The following is a 19,096-nucleotide window of genomic DNA, read 5'->3' on the forward strand; positions in this document are numbered from 1 at the left end:
AATGTAGCATTAAATTCATACAACTTGTATTCGTCTTTATTGAAAGTGCTATATGGTTTGCGTGATTGAACTCACGTTTGTAACAGAGATAAAAATAAACATTTACACGAATAACAAGAGAATGTTGCAACATAGAATTAAGCAAACCATAAAGAATAAAAGAGAATCAAAGTGAAATTGGATAAGCATGAATATGAAAACAATAAAGTGATATACAAATATAAGTATACTGAAGAATAAGGAAGTAAGCATAATAAGAATAAAAGCAAGATACATAGACTTTTGGCGGTAATTCCCTTCCATACGTTTAGTGTACCAAACCACTGTATATGTCTCATTTCTTTAAAAAGTGCCAAAGATGTTCTTTAAAGAATATTTTAATGACACATTCTTTTTACACAATGTATAATGACCGGGTAATATTTTGTACCAACAAATCACCACGCGTCACTTTTATGTTCACTCCTGTTGACAGTGTTTATTTTACTACGGCAATTGTCTAAATAGTCCCCCCAGATATGATACTACACACTTGGATGACTATACAGATGCACTGTTGGGACAGGAATCTCATTTTAACCCTTACTATTGCTTCCACGAAATAATGTCACTTGTCGTTAAGAACATGTTGACTTCTTTTGGGGTTTAATCTTTTAATAATTCTGCTTGTAATACATGTTTATATTTATAGCGAAAAATCACTCGATACAATGATACATGTATGTATAAACAGCATTGCGTACCTGTGTAATTTTATTTTACTATTTTTACTATTTTCCTATATCTATTTATATAATTTCTTTTACAAAACAACGCTTTGTAAAAACAGTGCATGGTTTTCGGCAAAGGAGTCTAAATTGAGCTCGGGATTGAGTCAAACACCACACAATGGTTTCGTTATACATCTGATAAAAACAAACATTCTGAGAGTATTGCACAAGCAATGCATCAATACAAGTCTCTTACAGCCACCTGTGAGTTTAAAACAATTTCGTTTGACGTGCTCAACACTTTTAGAGAAAATTCGGTTTAATATATATTTTTTTTAAAGTACCAACCCGACCAGCAATGAAAAACAATACGTTTAGAATTCGTTTCTTCATCATCTTTGATTTGGGTTCAAACTTTTGTTTTATTTGGAATCATAATCTTTTTGTCCCAAAATATTCAAATAATAGAGCAATGTTGGGCAAACGTACGACACATATAAGCATGATGTAATCACATATAAAAGTTGTATGTTGTTCTCTATAGCGAGAATGTATGCTCTGCAGCGACTCTGAAGCCTACTGGCTTCGCAATTTGCGTACCTCGCATATGTTTATAATTGTGTTCAATACTGATGAGCTTTTTGCAAGAAGTTGAAATAAAAAATAATAAAATAATGATATATCTATGTCAGTAGGGCATAATTCTTTTCTGTGATTTTCTCTCCCTAGATTTCTTTTGTTTGCGGTGCATTAAAACAGGGTAAAACTTACGATTAACCTGTAATCGTAATCTTATGAAAAACTATTACTATTACTGCACATAAAGTCCTGACATTATATAGCAAAAATTAAAAAAAAATCTACGATTTGACATTTTATATCAATATGTAATCATGAATGCATATAAAGTTTGAGAAGCGAAACCGGCTGTCTAATGTGAAATCTGGTGAGCTTGATTTGCATGTTTCAATAAAACAACAATGCTTGTTTTGATGATTCATGCGTGTATGAAGGTAGATAGCACAATGATAAATGGAAAAAGATTACGAGTTGGGCTTTATTATTTCACCGTGTATACCCTGATCCTTTATAGAAAAAATAAACATTTGCTCTCTCGACCATCTTCAAATTTACTACACCCAGCACTTTTCTTCATCTCGATTCTCTGATTTATTTGCCGTTGGTTTTGAATCCTACCTGTTTCTTTGTTCTTCTTTCTATTCACATTTCTAGTTCTCTTTGTTTCGCTTCTATTGATAACTCTCCTAGATCTCACAACACAGAAGTATATATTCTCCTGAAGAAGTCCACTCTAAGGAAAAACATATTATTTCATATTCCTCACATTAAAAGTTTACTGATAGGAAATTATCATTACTCTTTTATGAAAATATTTTAGGCCGCGGGGTATTCAATAAACTTGTTTGATAATAGACCGGGTTTCTTCCGGTATTAAAAAACTCAAAATTATATTTTAACGCCATTCTAAGGTTCTCTCAGTTTTTTGTAGGTACCTTAGTACCATGCTATTGGTCGTTCGGGATATTTTTAGAACTCCCAGTACACATCGCAGTATCACTGTACTTTAAACAAATGCGACCTTGGTTTATAAACATTCTGCTTATTGACTGTATACTACTCATGACCCTGAGTAAAATAGCACGAGTACTTTAAGGTGAACGGGTATGATAATGTTTGTTCTGCGCAATTAAACATTGTTCGGAGAAGCAAGATAGGTTTTTGTGTCACATCGCTTGCCTGAACAGCAGTGTTCTGGTTTAAGTGTCATTCATATATTGTTAATTACATGAAACTTCTAATTGCATATTTATCTCAGAGATCATTTCCATCGGTCATGATTGGAACAAGCTTAAGATTACCATTAAAATGAACGGTATTTGTTTTCATTAAATTGTTTGTACATTAATTTTTTGACTAGTTTGTGATCCCCTTTTACGTCAGTTGTACATTTATTTTTTACTGGTTTGTGATCCCCTTTTACGTCAGTTGTAGGTGGTCAAAAATGGTATTCCTTACCTAATTGTTTTTTTTCGGAAGAACACAAATACTTTTATCTTAGAACTTCAGTTGTTACTCCTTTTGGTTGTAGAAATCAAACAAGAATTTTATATTTTTTCGTAAAATAAAATAGATGAAGGTTAGATATATTTCAGCTAACCTTGACACCATGGTTATCCCTCATTGGCGTTGGTAGAGGTCACTGTTTATAAAAATGTGGGTTGTTTTTTGGAGTTTTGGGAGTTTTTTTGTAAACTTGCAAATAAGCTGGAAATTTTTTTTTTCTGGTGTATTGAACTTATGTAAACAAAAACGGGGCACGAGCCTTGTTTACATGACAAAGAATTGTGAGCTCTGTATCTTGCATATTACTCTACGAATGACCCTCAAATTTTATTTGATGATTAGAAATCATTTATAAAGCTTTGTAAATGATAAAAACATAAAAATAGAATTTGACCAAAATCGTGACCATGCCACTTTAAGTTATCCGATCAATATTAGGCCTCAATTGTCTAACCTTGAATATCCATCATGTATTAGATACTCTGATATTAATTCAAAGCATTTTAGAGTAAGAAAATGATTCGCCAAGACAAAAAAATGTTATTACCTGCGAAAGTGGTAATTAATTAATAAAGAATGCATTAAGGTCTATGGCGACAAGCAAATTTTTGAAAATGAAAAAGTAAATACTTAGAATATCAATAAATGCTTTGATGGAACTTTGTATTTAATCATTAGAAATAAAAAAAAATATATTATTACAATTTTTTTTATACCGGATATACTTTTTAGGATTAACGTTTATAGATTAAAAGCAAAGAGGGACAACTCTTCAAGAACAGGTAACGGTCATTTATTAGGACACATTCCGCTCTTACATACTGATACTTAAACATAAAAATTATGCCTTAGAATAATGAGTATTATCTTCATACATAGCATCAAGATTCATGGCATATGGGAATAATATGGATCGGATACTTTAAAAGCTACTTGTATATGTAAAAAATAAGCTATCAAATTAATTCAAAATAGATTATGCCAAAAACTCACTCTACCTTTGTATTTAAAGCTGAAATTATTTTGTTCTTAATATTTGAGTATTTGTTCTGACTTAACAAAAAGAACAAAGGTGTAAAGTTTGTGATGCAAAAACTGTTTTGAGTTTAAAATCATATAACTTCATGAAAAATTGTTTAAGATCACATTTTTTTTTTCAATTTTTATCATCTTTATTATTTTAATAATCATAATCAGACCATTTCATTTTAACAAAATATGAAAAAAGAAGAAACGATAGTGCAATAAACATTTTAATGAAAATATTGATAAAGTTTGAATTTAAATTATTACATATCACTCTTCTCTGTTATGTTTTTATCATGATAAATCATTGACTGCTTAAGTTAACGAACGCGTTTCAGGTATTTGTAAATACTTTTTTATCGTTTATTTTACAACATATCAAGCGATAATTAAAACAAAGCTTGTGTTTGCTGTCACACCTGTAAATATACCTTACACACCTGGATATTGCAGATAAGATGCCGTATCTATGATACTACGTGCGGGTTCACCCGTGTGTTACGTTTGATATCAGTCCCCATAAATATCTTTGTTTACCTGTGATTTTCATCAGTCCTTACCTTGAACATGCCCCTCAAATCCTTTCTCCCTTTTCTTTATATTTCCGTTCTCTTCACCTATTCCCCCGCCTTTGGCTTTGAACATAATGTCAAGCCTCACTGTCCCCCTGATAAGGAAGTCTGTGAGTTTGATTGGGTGGTTGATTATGTGGAAACGATGATCTATTACGAGGACGGGGGTGCTGGACATCCTATTGTTGTCCGGAACGGTTCCCTGTACCAACGATCCAGCTGCAACACTTATATTCCAATTGACATCAGTAAAGGTGAGAAGACCAACATGTATCATTATGTTTAAAGAGATATATGTACATACAGTATTTAATCACCGCCTAATTTAGTCGATTTGAGTTTGTTGTGGTTTATAGTTTTATAACTTACAGATTCTGAAAAAGCAATATTCGCAGATGGGTCTTATAAACTAATTTATGGAATAAACGGACACTATCCTGGCCCTTCTGTTGTTGTTTATGAAGGTCAACAGGTAATTGTTTGTTAATCGATCAATATACCAAACGACAAACCTTTAAACTAGATTTAAACATTAATCAAGTTTGTCTGTTACTGCATTTTACCAATAAACATGTAAAATAGTCATTGTCTATATTTTTTATCGAACTATCATATATATTTTAATTATACTTACACTTTTTTACATATTGTAAAATCTGAGTATTTTGCGTCGGATCAAACATGTTTGCTTTTACCTGTTCAGGTGGTGGTGAATCTGAAGAACAACCTACTGATGGAGGGACTGACCATACACTGGCACGGCATGGTACAGTGGCACACACCCTGGATGGACGGGGTGGGAACCGTGTCCCACTGTCCAATAAACCCTGGGGAAACCTTCCAATACAGGTTAAAATACAACTTACAATATTTACTTTATTCTATTTTGAAGAAGCTTAGAAGTCAACAAATCAACCATCAGATATTTATTATTTTTCAAAAATTAATTGTCTTTTAGCAAAGTAAAAAATTACATTTTTTAACTTATAAAATTCAATGTTTTGCTGTAGCTTTATAGAGAGCGTTTTTTTGGAGAAAGTTATTTAAACAGCCTTAAAAAAGCCACGACAATGTAGCCATCGTAAGGAGGTTGGATGGATTTAAAATCTACATGCATTATGATTTCTAATCAAGACAGCAATAATTGAAATTTCTTTGCTGTATTTTAAAGTTTGCTGGTCCACGGGGAACCACTGGTTTGTTTGTGGTTTTAGGTTTTTGGCTAACCCTCATTATAGTTTAGTTATGATTTCTATGGGGTTTTTTCTGATCACCCTAGATGCTCACTATTTTATTAGGTTTTTTTTTTTACTAACCCCAGGTGTTTACCAGTTTCTCCGTGTTCTTTTAGGTTGTTTTTTGTGCCCCCCCCCCCCCCCCGTTGCTCACTGCTTTGTTTGTGCTTTTAGGGTTTTCGGCTGACCCCCGGGTACTTACTGGTTTGTTTGTGTTTTAAGGTTTAAGCTGACCACGGGTGCTCATTAGTTTCTTTATGCTTTCAAGGTTTTTTTTTGCTGACCCCCAGGTACTTACTGATATGTTTGTCTTTTAAGGTTTTAGCTGACCCCTAGGTACTCACTAGTTTCTTTTTGTTTTAAAGGTTTTTGGCCGACCCCCCGGGTACTCACTGGTACCACTCACACCTAGGCACGGAGCGTACAGACGGCTTGTCCGGGGCCCTAATTGTTCTTCCCAAACCAGAAAAATTGGAGGTAAAATCTTTGTTCTTATGTATGGAGTCTAGTTGTTTTTAATTTGTGTACAGATTCACTATACTTTGATTTTTGTTTTCATGTAAGAACTTAAGAGATGATTTGCCTGAATTATCCGGGGATTTTGTGATGGTTGTCACGGACTGGAAGCTAGATGCTTCCATCGAGACCAAAAGCGAGGCAGACTGGGGTCTTAATCCGTACGTATCACCCCCCTTTGTGACGATACTTACTTCACAAAATCACTAAATTTCATGGAGCATTATAATCAATATTCAGATTCTCATACGGATTCAACGAAACTAAATGCTACTCGATCACGTTAGACGCAACGGGTGGAGCTGTTGGTCTCTTTCCATTTGAGTCTGCACTTATAAACGGAAGGGGTACAATAAAAAAACGAAACGAAAAAATCAAATATGGTTTTTTTTTGGTTCTTTACGTTATCTACAACAGATCTATCTATCTATCTATCTATCTATCTATCTATCTATCTATCTATCTATCTATCTATCTATCTATCTATCTATCTATCTATCTATCTTTTTATTATTTATACACTCTTGTCATCGTTTTACAAGTCACACATTTTTATCTATCCAGGCAATCACTACCTGAACAAAGACAACCCGGAACAACCGGATATACCCGAGCTTCCGACGGAAACATTCGTCGTCAGCCGCTACGGTTACTATAGATTTAGAGTCATCAATACCGGCATGCTGTTTGCCTTCCGAATTTCTGTTGATAAGGTAGCTCTTTTATCTTTATTTTCTTTCTATCTTGAATTTTTCAAACAATAACGTTATAACACGATCATAGCTGATTATATCTTTGGAATTGTTTAATCAATGAACGTTTTTAAACAAGCATGATATTCAAATCATCTCTGTCGACGGTAACGACGTCGTTATGACCAGCGCTGAATCCGTCATCGTACATGGTGGGGAGAGAGTAGATTTCATCATCTTGGCGTCAGAAGACATTGGCAACTACTGGGTGCGCGCGCAAAGCATAGAAGATACCAATAGCGAAGGGGTAAAATATCAATATTGCTAAGCATTTAGTTTGCCTTTTTAAATTAAACGTCTATATTTTTATTTTCTGTTTATTTTATACTTTCAAAGCCGGTAGTTCAAGATACGGCTCTGGCTGTGTTGAGGTATAATGGTTCCCGCGCAGTTCAACCAAAAACTCACAGGTACGAGTGTCGGCCCAAAGATCCCTGCAGAGTAGTCAACTGTCCTTTTGGGTAAGTGGTGATATAAGAATGAACAAAGAAAAGAAGTTTTGAAATTAATAACAAAGTTTTAAGACGGTGTTTATTATACAGCCAATATCCAGACAGCTACAGTATTACCTGCGTCGCCGCCTCGGACCTTAAATCTACCTCTGCGCAGATAAAGGCACATCCGGTTCCAGTGGCTTCGTCACCTGCGGAGTTCCAGGAAATATTTTTGAATTTCCACTTCTCATGTACGATTAATATTGTTTCGCATTTGATTAAAAAGAATTGTCATTATCAAAAAGGCAGCCTTTTGTCAGTCCAAAGGGAAGTCTGTATTTCAATGCTCGTATATCTTTATAAATATAGTTTAAACAGTTGACAAAAAATAGGTAGCGTCGTTCTTGTTTTCAGCAACAGCGAAGGTTCCTTTTACCACTGCAGTGAACGGTCACGTCTTTGTTCCACCCACCTCACCACCTCAGGTTCGTAAAGAGACACACAGACAGACATACGGTCAGACAGACGGAAATACATAGGTTCTTGTATTGTTCTTTTTTAAACGTTAACAAAATATCCCTATTTTAAAGATTTATCCAAAGCAAGAAAATACGACAACCTCCTGTGAGTCTTTAAACTGCACGGACCACTGCAGGTGCACGTACATTGTCAAACTGGAAAAAGATAAAACCGTGCAGATTGTGTTTCTGAACATGGGTAAGAAAAAGTCAATGACATACCATGCAAAGCGCTTTGCTATTTCTAATATACTCTTCGATGATATGAATTGATTTAGTTTTTAATTACATTTTTATGAAAGCAATATTCCGTATGTGAAAGTAAAAAAAATGATTTAGACATGGCTAGCAGTAAAATGTTTATATAAAACGAAATTTGAAAAAAAAATTATTTTACATGGATCAAAAACTGTTCATGACATTGCCTGTTCATGATGTTAATTGATTAAAGTTAACTCTTTGATGATCACCTATAGAGGCATATACATAAAAATTGCCATAGTACTGCGAGGTTTAATGCTTCACCAGCTGTGTTCCATCAGGAGTTACAATTCTATAAGCTTTGTTGATTCTGACTAAGAATTGAAAGAGTAAGTAATAAAAGCTTTAAAAACAAAATAATATTAAAACTATTACCTTCGTATGGATATAAATCAGTATATTAACCAAGGCAGGACTGATTTGAGGTTTATTGCTATCCCAAGCACTGGTCACTTACACATGCATTGTTTTTATTATCCTGAACAATAATGTTGATTCTTAATAATCATAAATTTGGGTTTTTAAAGAACATTTCTATTTGTTAATGATATAGACGATGCTCCGTTCGGAATGCCTCATCCAATACACATGCACGGTCATCATTTCCACGTTCTCAAGACAGGATTCCCTCACTATAATTCTACGACAGGGGAAATACTAGATAGAAACAGAGACATTAAATGCAGCACTAAGAGTTGCAATGGCGCTTCCTGGAGAAATGAGGATTGGAACTTTGGAAATGTTCCCGGACTGAATCTGGAAAACCCCCCACAAAAGGACACGATAGCTGTTCCAAGAAACGGATACGTCGTCGTCCGACTGAAAGCTGACAATCCAGGTTATTTGATCCTTTCTATAAAAAAATTAAAATGAACTTCACGAAATATCAAAGTACCCAATTTTTGAATTTTTACAAATGTTTGATTTTAAATGGCAATAAACATATCCAGGATATTGGTTTATGCACTGCCACATTGAGATCCACCAAATAGCAGGCATGGCTGTGCTGCTACAGGAGGGGGACACCTCAGACATGGAACCTGTTCCAGAGGGTTTTCCCACCTGTGGGAGCTTCCAGATGTCAGAAAAGGAGTTCAAGCAGTATCTGACCCCAAAGGGTGCTCGGAAAAGGGAGAAAAAGCAGACGAGACCCAGCGACGTCCTGGTGGAAGAGGTGGATTATCATGTAGTGGATTACATACCTGTTGTTATAGGTAAATAAAGCTAGGTGGATTACGTGACTGTAGTCAATGGCAAATACAGGTTGATTACTAAGCTTTAGATAAGGTGGATTACGTGACTGTAGTCAATGGAAAAACAGGTGGATTACTTATTTATAGTGTCAGGTAAAAACCAGGTTGATTACGTGCCGTTAGATAAAGGAATATACAGGACAGTTACTCACAGGTGGTCATAGGTAAATACAGGTAAGTGATAAATGCAGGTAGGTTACTTATTAGTTGTGGGCCATATTCCGGTAGTCTTTGATAAATACAGTTAAATTATGTTCAAGTTAAAAAGAGTAAATACAGATATATTATAAACTGATTGGCTATGTAAATTCAGAAAATTACCTACTACTAGTCTTAGAGAGAGATTTTGATGAATCATAGTAGATATTATCTCTTGAACTTTAATGATCATTTTTGATTATCAAATTGATAGTTAAATCTGACTTTTGTTTGCTTTGGTTCATACGTTGAATTCAGTCAGCAAAGGCAACTTAACTTGAATGTTCTATACATGTATGTATTCTAATATGCATTAACGAATAGACAACTTTTGTGTTGTAAACCAACTGGCAAATGTGTAATTTAAGTTTCAGTGGACTTGTGTTGTAAAAGATGTTTATAAAATCATTCTTGTAAAATGTAAATACTTTTTATTGCAAAAATTGACTATTCAAGCATCACTGTAATTTAAGAACTGAAAAGAGTGTTCTTTTAAATCCTTCACGATGTGAGAATGTCTGTTCAGCAACATAATTTGTTTCATGGAGAGAGAGTTCACGAATAGATACTGTTGATTTTATCTTATCAGACAAACCATCTGACCCGTCTTCATCACGAGAGAGCGGGACCGTCTCCCGGAAGTACCTCCACTCGGCTTATCATCATAGACACCACGTGATTCTTATAGCCTTACTGGGTCTCTCACTCCTGTTGAACTTAGTTTTCATCAGCTTTTATCTCTTTAAAAAGTTTCGGCGATCATCTACATTGGAAAAACTTTCTCAGAAAAAGGCGACTTTAATGGACAATTTGATTCAGGGGAATTTGAAACACTCTGAGTCCAAACAACGCCTAGTTTGAGTAACCATTGACTTGTTATCAGACTTTTTTAATCATTTGCCAAGATAATTGATAGTATCTGAATCTGAGCATGTACCTGATATTCAAACTCAGGGGCATAAAAAGACTGTTGTAAAATATACGATTTTGTTCAAAATTTTGAATTATTTTCTGTTCACTTATCATTGTAGTAAAAATTGTTTCTTATAATTCCTTACCTGTTCAAGGAATATCTACAGGCTGATCTCATGTTCCATATTTACCATGTCACCAGTATACCAAGCAACGTAGTTTTGCTTGCAGATAAACCCACACAACATACCGACTTTTCTAGCGCAGTCCGATTTCAAAACTGTATTTGTTTCAAAGACTGGACATAACATATCTAAATCAAATAAAATTAATCGTAGTTTACCTTACAATTATTTCAAATAATCATGTAATAAGATTTTAAACAAATATATCATCTTAAGATCATATAATATTGCTTTTGATTGCAAACAAAAAGTGTAAAAGAATCTAATTTGTAAAAGTAGAACAATTTGTGCTATAACATATAATATATTAAAGTGATGATATCCGTTTACCTATACATTTTGTGTCGATGTCTGGTTCCCACTGACCAATGGCATTGCACCTTAGATGAGTTCGACACTCTCCTGAACCCAGGATTGCACTGAAATTCACATGATTCACCCAAATATGGTGGACAGTTAAGGAGCTGTAGATTGGGAAATGAGGACGGACAAATAGGAACTGTTGAAAGAATATATAGCGTGTTTACATTTTAACTAAATACATTTCAATAACAAATATTTTATTAATTAATCCCGTCTCTACGCTACTTCAATCAAAGGTTTTCTAGTCTGATAGGATATTACGTTGTGAGGACAACCACAAGTTCTTCCTGTGGGGTTTGGGGGCAAAATGTGATGCATATTCCGTTATTTTTCACGCAAAGCGGATGTCCTAAAACCAAAAATACTTTTTTTTGCTTTGAAATTATATAAATAGATTTAATTGCATCAATACTTGGCAAGTTAAAAGAGCCTTTTTATATTATAATTTTAAGATGTGGTAAGATAGAGTAAAACTAGAAAAGTAGGCAAAACACGGTAAAAATATAATAAATTATACATAATTAGAAAATTGATTAAAGTTATCGTCAACAGTTGAACAGTTTGTTGGGCGAGGCAAGCTACTGACAAACAAGATAATAAAACAGGACCATCAACAGTCTCGTTATAAGTTATCTTTTCATAAGTTCTACGGTCGATTCAACGACCCTGTCAGCAAATAAAATCTTCCACTTGGTCGCATGCTGACTGACGTTTTTCATACTTATTGTGAGACCATAGATAATGACTTAATTGTCTACGGACTTTTCCGTTCGTTTTTTTTCCGATTACGACAAAGACCACAAAGCGAGTGCAACCGGTCAGCAGAGGATGCTCACTTCTCCTATGCACCTGATCCTACCTCCGTTTTTTTAGAGGTGCGTGTTGCTCTGCTTTGAATGAATTACTAAAATTCTATATTATATAAGATATGAAAATTCATTAATTAACAGATTTCCAAATGACTATTACCTTTATGTCAGTATGTTTGGCCTAGGTAGACGCACCAATCCCAAGTGGTCTATATGATAGATAGTAAAAACGTTGAAAGTGATTTTATCGAAATATTAATACTTTCAGAGGCAATAACTGCTCGAAGGGGGCATCAGATCCTTTCGGTATGAATAGATTAAAGAACCCTCTAAGTGTACTGAAGACATTGGTAAAAGTCCCAAGTCTCTATCTTTAAGGTTTTAGAGGAGTAGCGATAACTAACATTTCGTATAATAAGGACAATAACTCTGTAATCAAGGACAATAACTCTGTAATCAAAGGTCTGAGCCAAGGGGCTATATTTCAAAATGTCCTAAACTGTCCTACTACATCCAAGAAAAAGTTTTTCTCTATCAGCCTAAACAGAAGAGATCTAAAAACTCATTAGTTATCAGATAACCAATTGATCTTGACATTTGACTTTTATGTCATTTGTTGACCAAGGTAGACGCTTCTATCCTAAGTAGTCCGAAGTATCTATGATAAATAATTGAAAATGTTTGAAGTGATTTTATGGAAATTTTAATTCTTTTCAGAGGCAATAACTACTAGAAGGGGGCCTCAGATCCTTCGGAATGAAAAGATTGAAAAATTATCTAAGTGTACTGACAATATTAATAAAAGTTCCAGGTCTTTATTTCTTAAGGTTTAAGAGAAGTAGCGATAACAAGCATTTCATATCCAAAGGGCAATAACTCTATAAGTTCTGGAAGATTTTAGATACAGGGTCATTTTATACCATATTTTACATTTACAATTACATAAAATTTAAATTATTTGGATTACTCTTATCCTTGTAATAAAGAAGACACCCCGTTATGAATAGAAAAAAAGAAGAAAAAAAAAACATTAAGAAAACGAAAGGTCTTTCACCTGAAAGGTGGAAAGTTGATAATTGCAGTTTAAATAAACATGTCACGCAACTGAAAGTGCTAAAGTCGCACCTAATATATCTATATACTGACTATTCGGACTTAGGTAAGTTTATTTTACTCCTCGAGAGCAATCATTTCCCTTGGCTTTGCCTAGTAAAATAGTTTCTGTCTCTAGAGACAATGAACTTGACATCGTACTCATTGCCAGTAAATAGGTATATAATATGTGACTTTAGCTAATTCAGTTCCGTGACATGTTTAAAAATGAACTTGAGGGAACATTCCATGACCCAAAAAAACAATAGCTGATTCAAAAGTATATTTTGTGAACTCCAAATTCCTTTAGAAAGTTTAAATTTGGTATGTGTTGATAGTTCACGACAGTTGATTTCAAGCATGTAAATTAATAACTATCATATTTTAATACATTTTTTTGTCAGGATAATTGATTTCGCGTTTATCGCTTTATACCTACGAAATGTTAATTTTATTAGACATAGCTCTCTGGTTTTTTTTTTTAAATGGACAAATTCAACTTGTCTTTCGTGACATCATAGTTCAAAGCCGTAGGAAAAGTAGATTCTCCTAAGATCACGCGAATACTTGTCGTTCCAGTTTCCGTTCATAATTGAAGAAGGCGACCTGGATATTCAATAAAAGTTTCTTAAATGTTTTAATTAATGAAAAATGGAAAGCACAGCGTTAAGTTATAAAGATATAGTTGTGAACTGTCCATCTCATTCTGTTATGTACATTGGCAAAACCCTTCCACCGGACTGTTGTTATCGATTTTGCATATCCAAGATTTGAATATAGAGATGTAGTTTTTCCTGATTCAAGCCCAAACGAGAGAAATTTGGTATTATCCTTATTTATCCAGCCTATCAGCTAAAATTTTTCCAATCCCATTTCAAATCTGTAAAATGTTGTTAATTTTTTTTAGATCTGTATTATGTTTTGAATTCTACCAATTAATACTCCGGACTTGTATTATTTCTATTTATCATATGTCTATGTTTTATCGATTAAAACGAACAATTTGTCAGTTGAACATCGGTACCTTTCCCATTCATTCTGAATGTTTGTCAACACACTAATTTGCAGGGTTTCAAAGTCCATTTGTTTTAAAGCATGTCCAAGCTTTAAAAAAAATACCCATCAACAGGATCCAATGCAAGTCCTTCGAGTCTGTTCAGATTGTCATGTTCAAGGACCCTATAAAATGATGCATTTCCATTATATGCCGGCTCATTACAACCCAGTTTATACGCGAGTCACACCAGTACAAGTTGTTGGATAGGTAATCAAATGCAATCTCCCAAGTATCGCCTGATTTTCCATAAAACTCTGTTGATATATCATTGGGGTCACTTTTGAGAAGACTGTAGTTATGAATAGATTGGATTTAAAACGAAGTGGCTAGGAATACTACTTTTCTCTCATAATCTGGTGTAATGCTCTCTATTTCCCCATTAAAATAACCAGTAAGATAGTTGAGTTCATTCTCATTTTGTGGTATTTTAGATACATTTTAAAGAGAAGTTGGCTCCTGAACTCCATAAATTATACCTTTTTCAACAGTTGAAGCTAAAAAAGATATAAAGCAATTTCAGACTTAAGTCAAAATTTCAACCAGTCTCAAAATAATGGTTTATCATAAAATGACAATGGAAATTTATAATTGAAAACATTATATCAAGACACTTTTAATAGCATTTCAATTTTGTCAGTACTTTTAATCAAGAGATATCAAGACATTTTACAATTTTTCACTTTAGTCTAAGTTTGCTTCATGATTCTTGGGCCTGTATTCCTTAAGGTTAAGTCGGTTTCAGTGATATTTGATAAACATGAATTAATTGCGCTCGTAAAAAGTCGAAAAACATTAACAAGCATACCTTTAATGGTTTGAACAAAAAACCAAAACGATTTGAAGGAAGGGGATATAGGCATTTATCTTCATTTTTCACGGGCAGACTGACCGATTTCATTAATAATTTGTCGTTTAAAGAAACATTCACATTTATTTAAAATTTCAATTATTCGGTTAACAGAGCTTGAAAGCAATCATCATGCAACGTAAAAACATTTAATATTTAAAACAAGTGGCTTCAATATGCTTCTTTCAAAGTACATAGTAAAATTTGATAAGGTTGTATTTTATCATCCGTTGTACATCACGACTCTTTTAAATATGCCATTATATTACCTCTAGCTCATAATCAAGACAAGTTTAAAAGATGATGCATTAAGGTAATGTTTATATTAAGTGGTTCACACATCATGTTTCTTTAAACGCATCATCACTTGTTAGCTCACTTTAAAAATGCTGTCGACCAGATACACAGATTGGTAAATTCATCGATTGATGGGGAAAATGATGAATCTTGATATTGTTTTTTACATATCATTTTTTAAAACTTCTTAATGGATAAAAACAGCTTACATCGTCTTGACGATATTCCTTCAATTATGTTTTATCTCTTCTTTAATAACGTATTAAAAACTATCGCATTTATTATGCACTGTAAATTGCAGATTTTTTCCAGACCGGGAGCTACAGACATATAGCTACTGCTATTGCTACCTAGCTATATATATTTTAATTGAAACTAGACTTTGGCCCGTGCGTGCACGAGTTGACATTGCATATCGGACATTTACAAAATAGGTACATCGACACACCTTATTATTGACATTTACATTACAAAGCTTTTAGCCTACAATACTGCTATTAATTTCACTACACTTTCCTTAGTTTGAATAATCCTAACTGTGTCTTGGGAAAGGCCCTCACTACAGTTAGAATGCCTCCCATATACCCGTAATGTAGCAGAAAATCGCAGAATCGCATTTGGAGAAAGTTAATGAAGTTGCCTTGAAAATAACAGTCAAGTTCATCAGAACAAACCTTTTTGAGACTGCAAGTACCTTTCAACTAAAAATTTTAATCCATAGAATGGAAGAATTCAACACCTTTTCACAACGTACACGTATTTTCTTTGTAAAACTGGGCCCGTACGATTATCATAAAACATATTCTATCTTCACTCTCCTAACAAATATAATGTAACTTTTTTGCATGTAATCAAATATTTTTTGTCATTTCTGAGTTTATGCATGCAGATGAGATATTGTGGAAACATAAACTAAAGATCCCGTTAGCGTAAATGTATTGCGCAAGCGTAAGATTGTAAAATCCAAAAAATCCAGGTGATTTCCGGGATGTTTTGAGGAATTTTCGTTGGTTATTAATTAGCGAAGCTTAACTTAGAAAAAATGAAAACAAATTGGTAATCTTCAAAATGTTTAAAACAAATGACAGTATTCTTCCGATTTCTCGGTATTAAAGACCAAAATTCGAGTCAATTATTTTAATATAGTAGTATAGATACATTCGTTCGATGTCAAACTTTCAAAGCAAGTCTTTTACTGCAAATGTTTCACATTTGGAAAGTTAGGATCCATTCAAGAGATCGTACTACGGTACTTTAGTTCTATATTCATCACACATATAGAGTTTAACTGAAAATATATCTGCTTACCTTATCGATTATCCGTCACATACATGTATGTATGATCGTCTGTTGCATACGACATAACAAAAATGTATTGCCAGTAGCAGGAAAACAGAAATTATTTAGATTTCAGCTGATAATCAATGTTAGTTGAAAGCTTTAACCACGAAGAAAGTTGAAAAATTTTCAGAGCGTTTTGGTGACTTCATTTCTATTTCATCTCCCTCGATAGAAGAGTTCATTTAAACGATGTATAGCTATTTTGTACACGACATAATGTTATCAATCAGGAGCAAAATAGCTTTTCAAACGGATGTCAGACATGTTGTGACAATGCAAAATGACGATAACAAACCATCAACCATCTCAAACATCCATAAAACAAAATACAAATTCAAAGAAGAGCAACATGGACCTCCAAAAAGATGGAGGTAGGATCAGGTGCCCAGGAGGAGTGAGCATCCTCTGCTTAACGGTTGTTTCCGCCTAGTGCTCCGTGTCACAATCGGGTTTGTCATAATCGAGGTAAATGTCAAATCGGGAAAATGTCAATGTAGGGGAAACACGAACATTGCTGAATTTGTTTGCTTGTGATGGTCAAAATAAACATTGTTAGCCAACACGGACCTCCATTTCATTGGGGGTAGGAGGATTGCGCATCCTCTGCTGAACGGTCACACCCGCCGTGTGCTCTTTGTCGTAATGGTGAAAAAAAACCCGGAAAAGACCGTAGACAATTAGGTGATTAATAATGGTCTTACAATTGGTTTGTATAATGTCAGTCTGCATGCGACACAGTGGAAGATTTAACCTTCCACTCTCAGATGTTAGAGTGTCCTATTGATAATCTCCTTAGGAAACCCGATTTACTTCCTACGTTTTTGTCGGTGTACAAAAAGTTAATGTGTATTGAGAGCAATCTTGAAATTTTACCATTGTTCAATTTCAATTGAACTTATAAATGACAGGTATTTGTATTTTTTAAAACAAAAATCGCCAAAGGGTATTACGAAATAGTAACTTGGGACACACTGTAAAAATATATTGTTTAAACATACAAAAAGTAGAACTGGTTTCTCTCTGGTTCTGTAAAATAAATGAAAAACGTACAGGCACATCAAAGTGCTGAGATAATGTCTGTTTTATCCGTTATATTTTTATATGTGTAATAATGGCATTCCATACTGTATTTACCTGAAAAAATGAATGGAAACTTCATAGAGTTTTAAAATCGTTTATCATTTTACCCCATTTATAAAATTATATTTGGCAACCTTTGACAATTTTCAAACTGGCAACCTTTGGTTAAAAAAATGTATATTTTACAACTATTTTAAAAAATGTAGGCGTAAACTATAATCTTTTTTATTGAAAAATTTGAAAACCTTGAGTAATACAAAGAAATTTCAACCCGTGAAAAAGCAATCCTAAAAGCTATCATAATTTTATTTTGCTTTCTCTCCAGCATTGTAAATAGCATTGTAAATAATACAAATATTCATCACTATTCATATGATAAACAATTCTACGAGTATCTATACGCTTTTTCTATTTCCATGATATATCATTACATCTGTTCGATAACTTGTTGTTTTGATCATATCGCTTTAATTATCCCTTGAGTCGGTAGATTTTGCTTGGATGAGTATTCATTTTGGTCTCCTTTTCCCTTCCACACCTCTAAGTTTCTATCAACTGTTTTGAGTTGTATACGTGTTTGTCACTCTATCCCTAATATCATTATTGCCGCCAGACTCCATCATATTTTCTCCCCTTGAAGTGGGATCTATGTACCCTCCTGAAACCACCATTGAGCCATTGCTTATGTTAACTGGATCGAACACGTCTTCGAACCACGTGTAGCCGTAATCCGATCCCTCGTACAAACTGGAATATCCTTCTGACACCGGTCGTTTTCCCTCTCCATCGGGAGTAATATCGGTTTCTGTGTCCATATTTGCTGGTCTGACTGTATTTATTTGTTGAATTTTCTGGATTTCTTGTGTTTTTCTGTTCAATGAATAAATTGTTGTCATAGATTTTGGAAATGGAAAAAATGAACTAAAAAATTGATATAAATAAAAATATTTTTATAAAAAAAAATCCTAAAGTATGAGGTTGGTAAAAAGTTTTATTCAGAAAAATATCTTACTGATTCTTTTTATTCCTCCTATACAAGCAGAAAACGCAGCTTAGTGTTGTAATCAAAACAACAACTCCTACACTAGAGCTCAGACCAACAATCAACATATCCGAAGCTTCATGATTCTTATTACCTGTTAATTGTGAAAAAAGAAAAATAATATTTTTTTCCATTTATTATGGAATCTTTATTCTAGCCAGACAATAAATTAAAAACAAAATCATTTACCATAATTGTCTTGGAATGCTTTAGACGTCTATAAAATAAATACTCATATTAATTGTTTTCTTACTTGTGCACAGATTTTCCATTGGTAGATTCCATGTACCATCCTCATCACAAACTATATCACCAAAGTAGGATTTAACGTAGTGTTCTTTGCAATTAAACCCACACGATAAACCCACTTTTTGAGTGCAGTCAGATTTTAAAACAGCATTTGACTCAGAAAATGGACATAAAATATCTGAAACCAGAAACATTTTTGAAGTTTATCTGAAAGATGATTTGTATTTATAAAATGATTATTATTTTTTTAAATATTAAGTAC

The 19,096-nt window shown here is 33.7% G+C and overlaps 1 protein-coding gene and 1 long non-coding RNA gene across 2 annotated transcripts; one reads left to right on the forward strand and one right to left on the reverse strand.

Moving 5' to 3' along the window:
- The first annotated feature begins 4,344 nt into the window (after nucleotides 1-4,344).
- Nucleotides 4,345-10,614, forward strand: LOC105345553 (uncharacterized). Its single transcript, XM_011453737.4, has 15 exons — nucleotides 4,345-4,647; nucleotides 4,765-4,865; nucleotides 5,097-5,242; nucleotides 5,994-6,105; nucleotides 6,193-6,305; nucleotides 6,385-6,491; nucleotides 6,709-6,857; nucleotides 6,976-7,143; nucleotides 7,233-7,357; nucleotides 7,439-7,581; nucleotides 7,745-7,815; nucleotides 7,921-8,047; nucleotides 8,663-8,947; nucleotides 9,060-9,323; nucleotides 10,150-10,614. The coding sequence occupies exons 1-15, from the start codon at nucleotides 4,389-4,391 to the stop codon at nucleotides 10,419-10,421; spliced, it is 2,442 nt and encodes an 813-aa protein (XP_011452039.3). The 5' UTR covers nucleotides 4,345-4,388; the 3' UTR covers nucleotides 10,422-10,614.
- A 7,602-nt stretch (nucleotides 10,615-18,216) lies between these two features.
- LOC136272614 (uncharacterized) lies at nucleotides 18,217-19,008 on the reverse strand. The gene is made up of 3 exons (XR_010710579.1): nucleotides 18,839-19,008; nucleotides 18,556-18,679; nucleotides 18,217-18,413 (listed from the first exon to the last, which is right to left on the reverse strand). It is a non-coding gene; the product is annotated as an uncharacterized lncRNA (long non-coding RNA).
- Between the last annotated feature and the right edge of the window lie 88 nt (nucleotides 19,009-19,096).

Source organism: Magallana gigas, chromosome 2, assembly GCF_963853765.1.
Source record: "Magallana gigas chromosome 2, xbMagGiga1.1, whole genome shotgun sequence".
In the NCBI taxonomy this organism is placed as follows: Eukaryota; Metazoa; Mollusca; class Bivalvia; order Ostreida; family Ostreidae; genus Magallana; species Magallana gigas.

Excerpts from the sequence above, each read along its gene's own strand:
- LOC105345553 (XM_011453737.4), top strand. The coding sequence starts at position 4,389 with ATGCCCCTCAAATCCTTTCTCCCTTTTCTTTATATTTCCGTTCTCTTC. Across the intron at positions 6,306-6,384 it reads GCAGACTGGGGTCTTAATCC|ATTCTCATACGGATTCAACG; the intron begins GTACGTATCACC and ends ATCAATATTCAG. Across the intron at positions 6,858-6,975 it reads TCCGAATTTCTGTTGATAAG|CATGATATTCAAATCATCTC; the intron begins GTAGCTCTTTTA and ends TTTTTAAACAAG.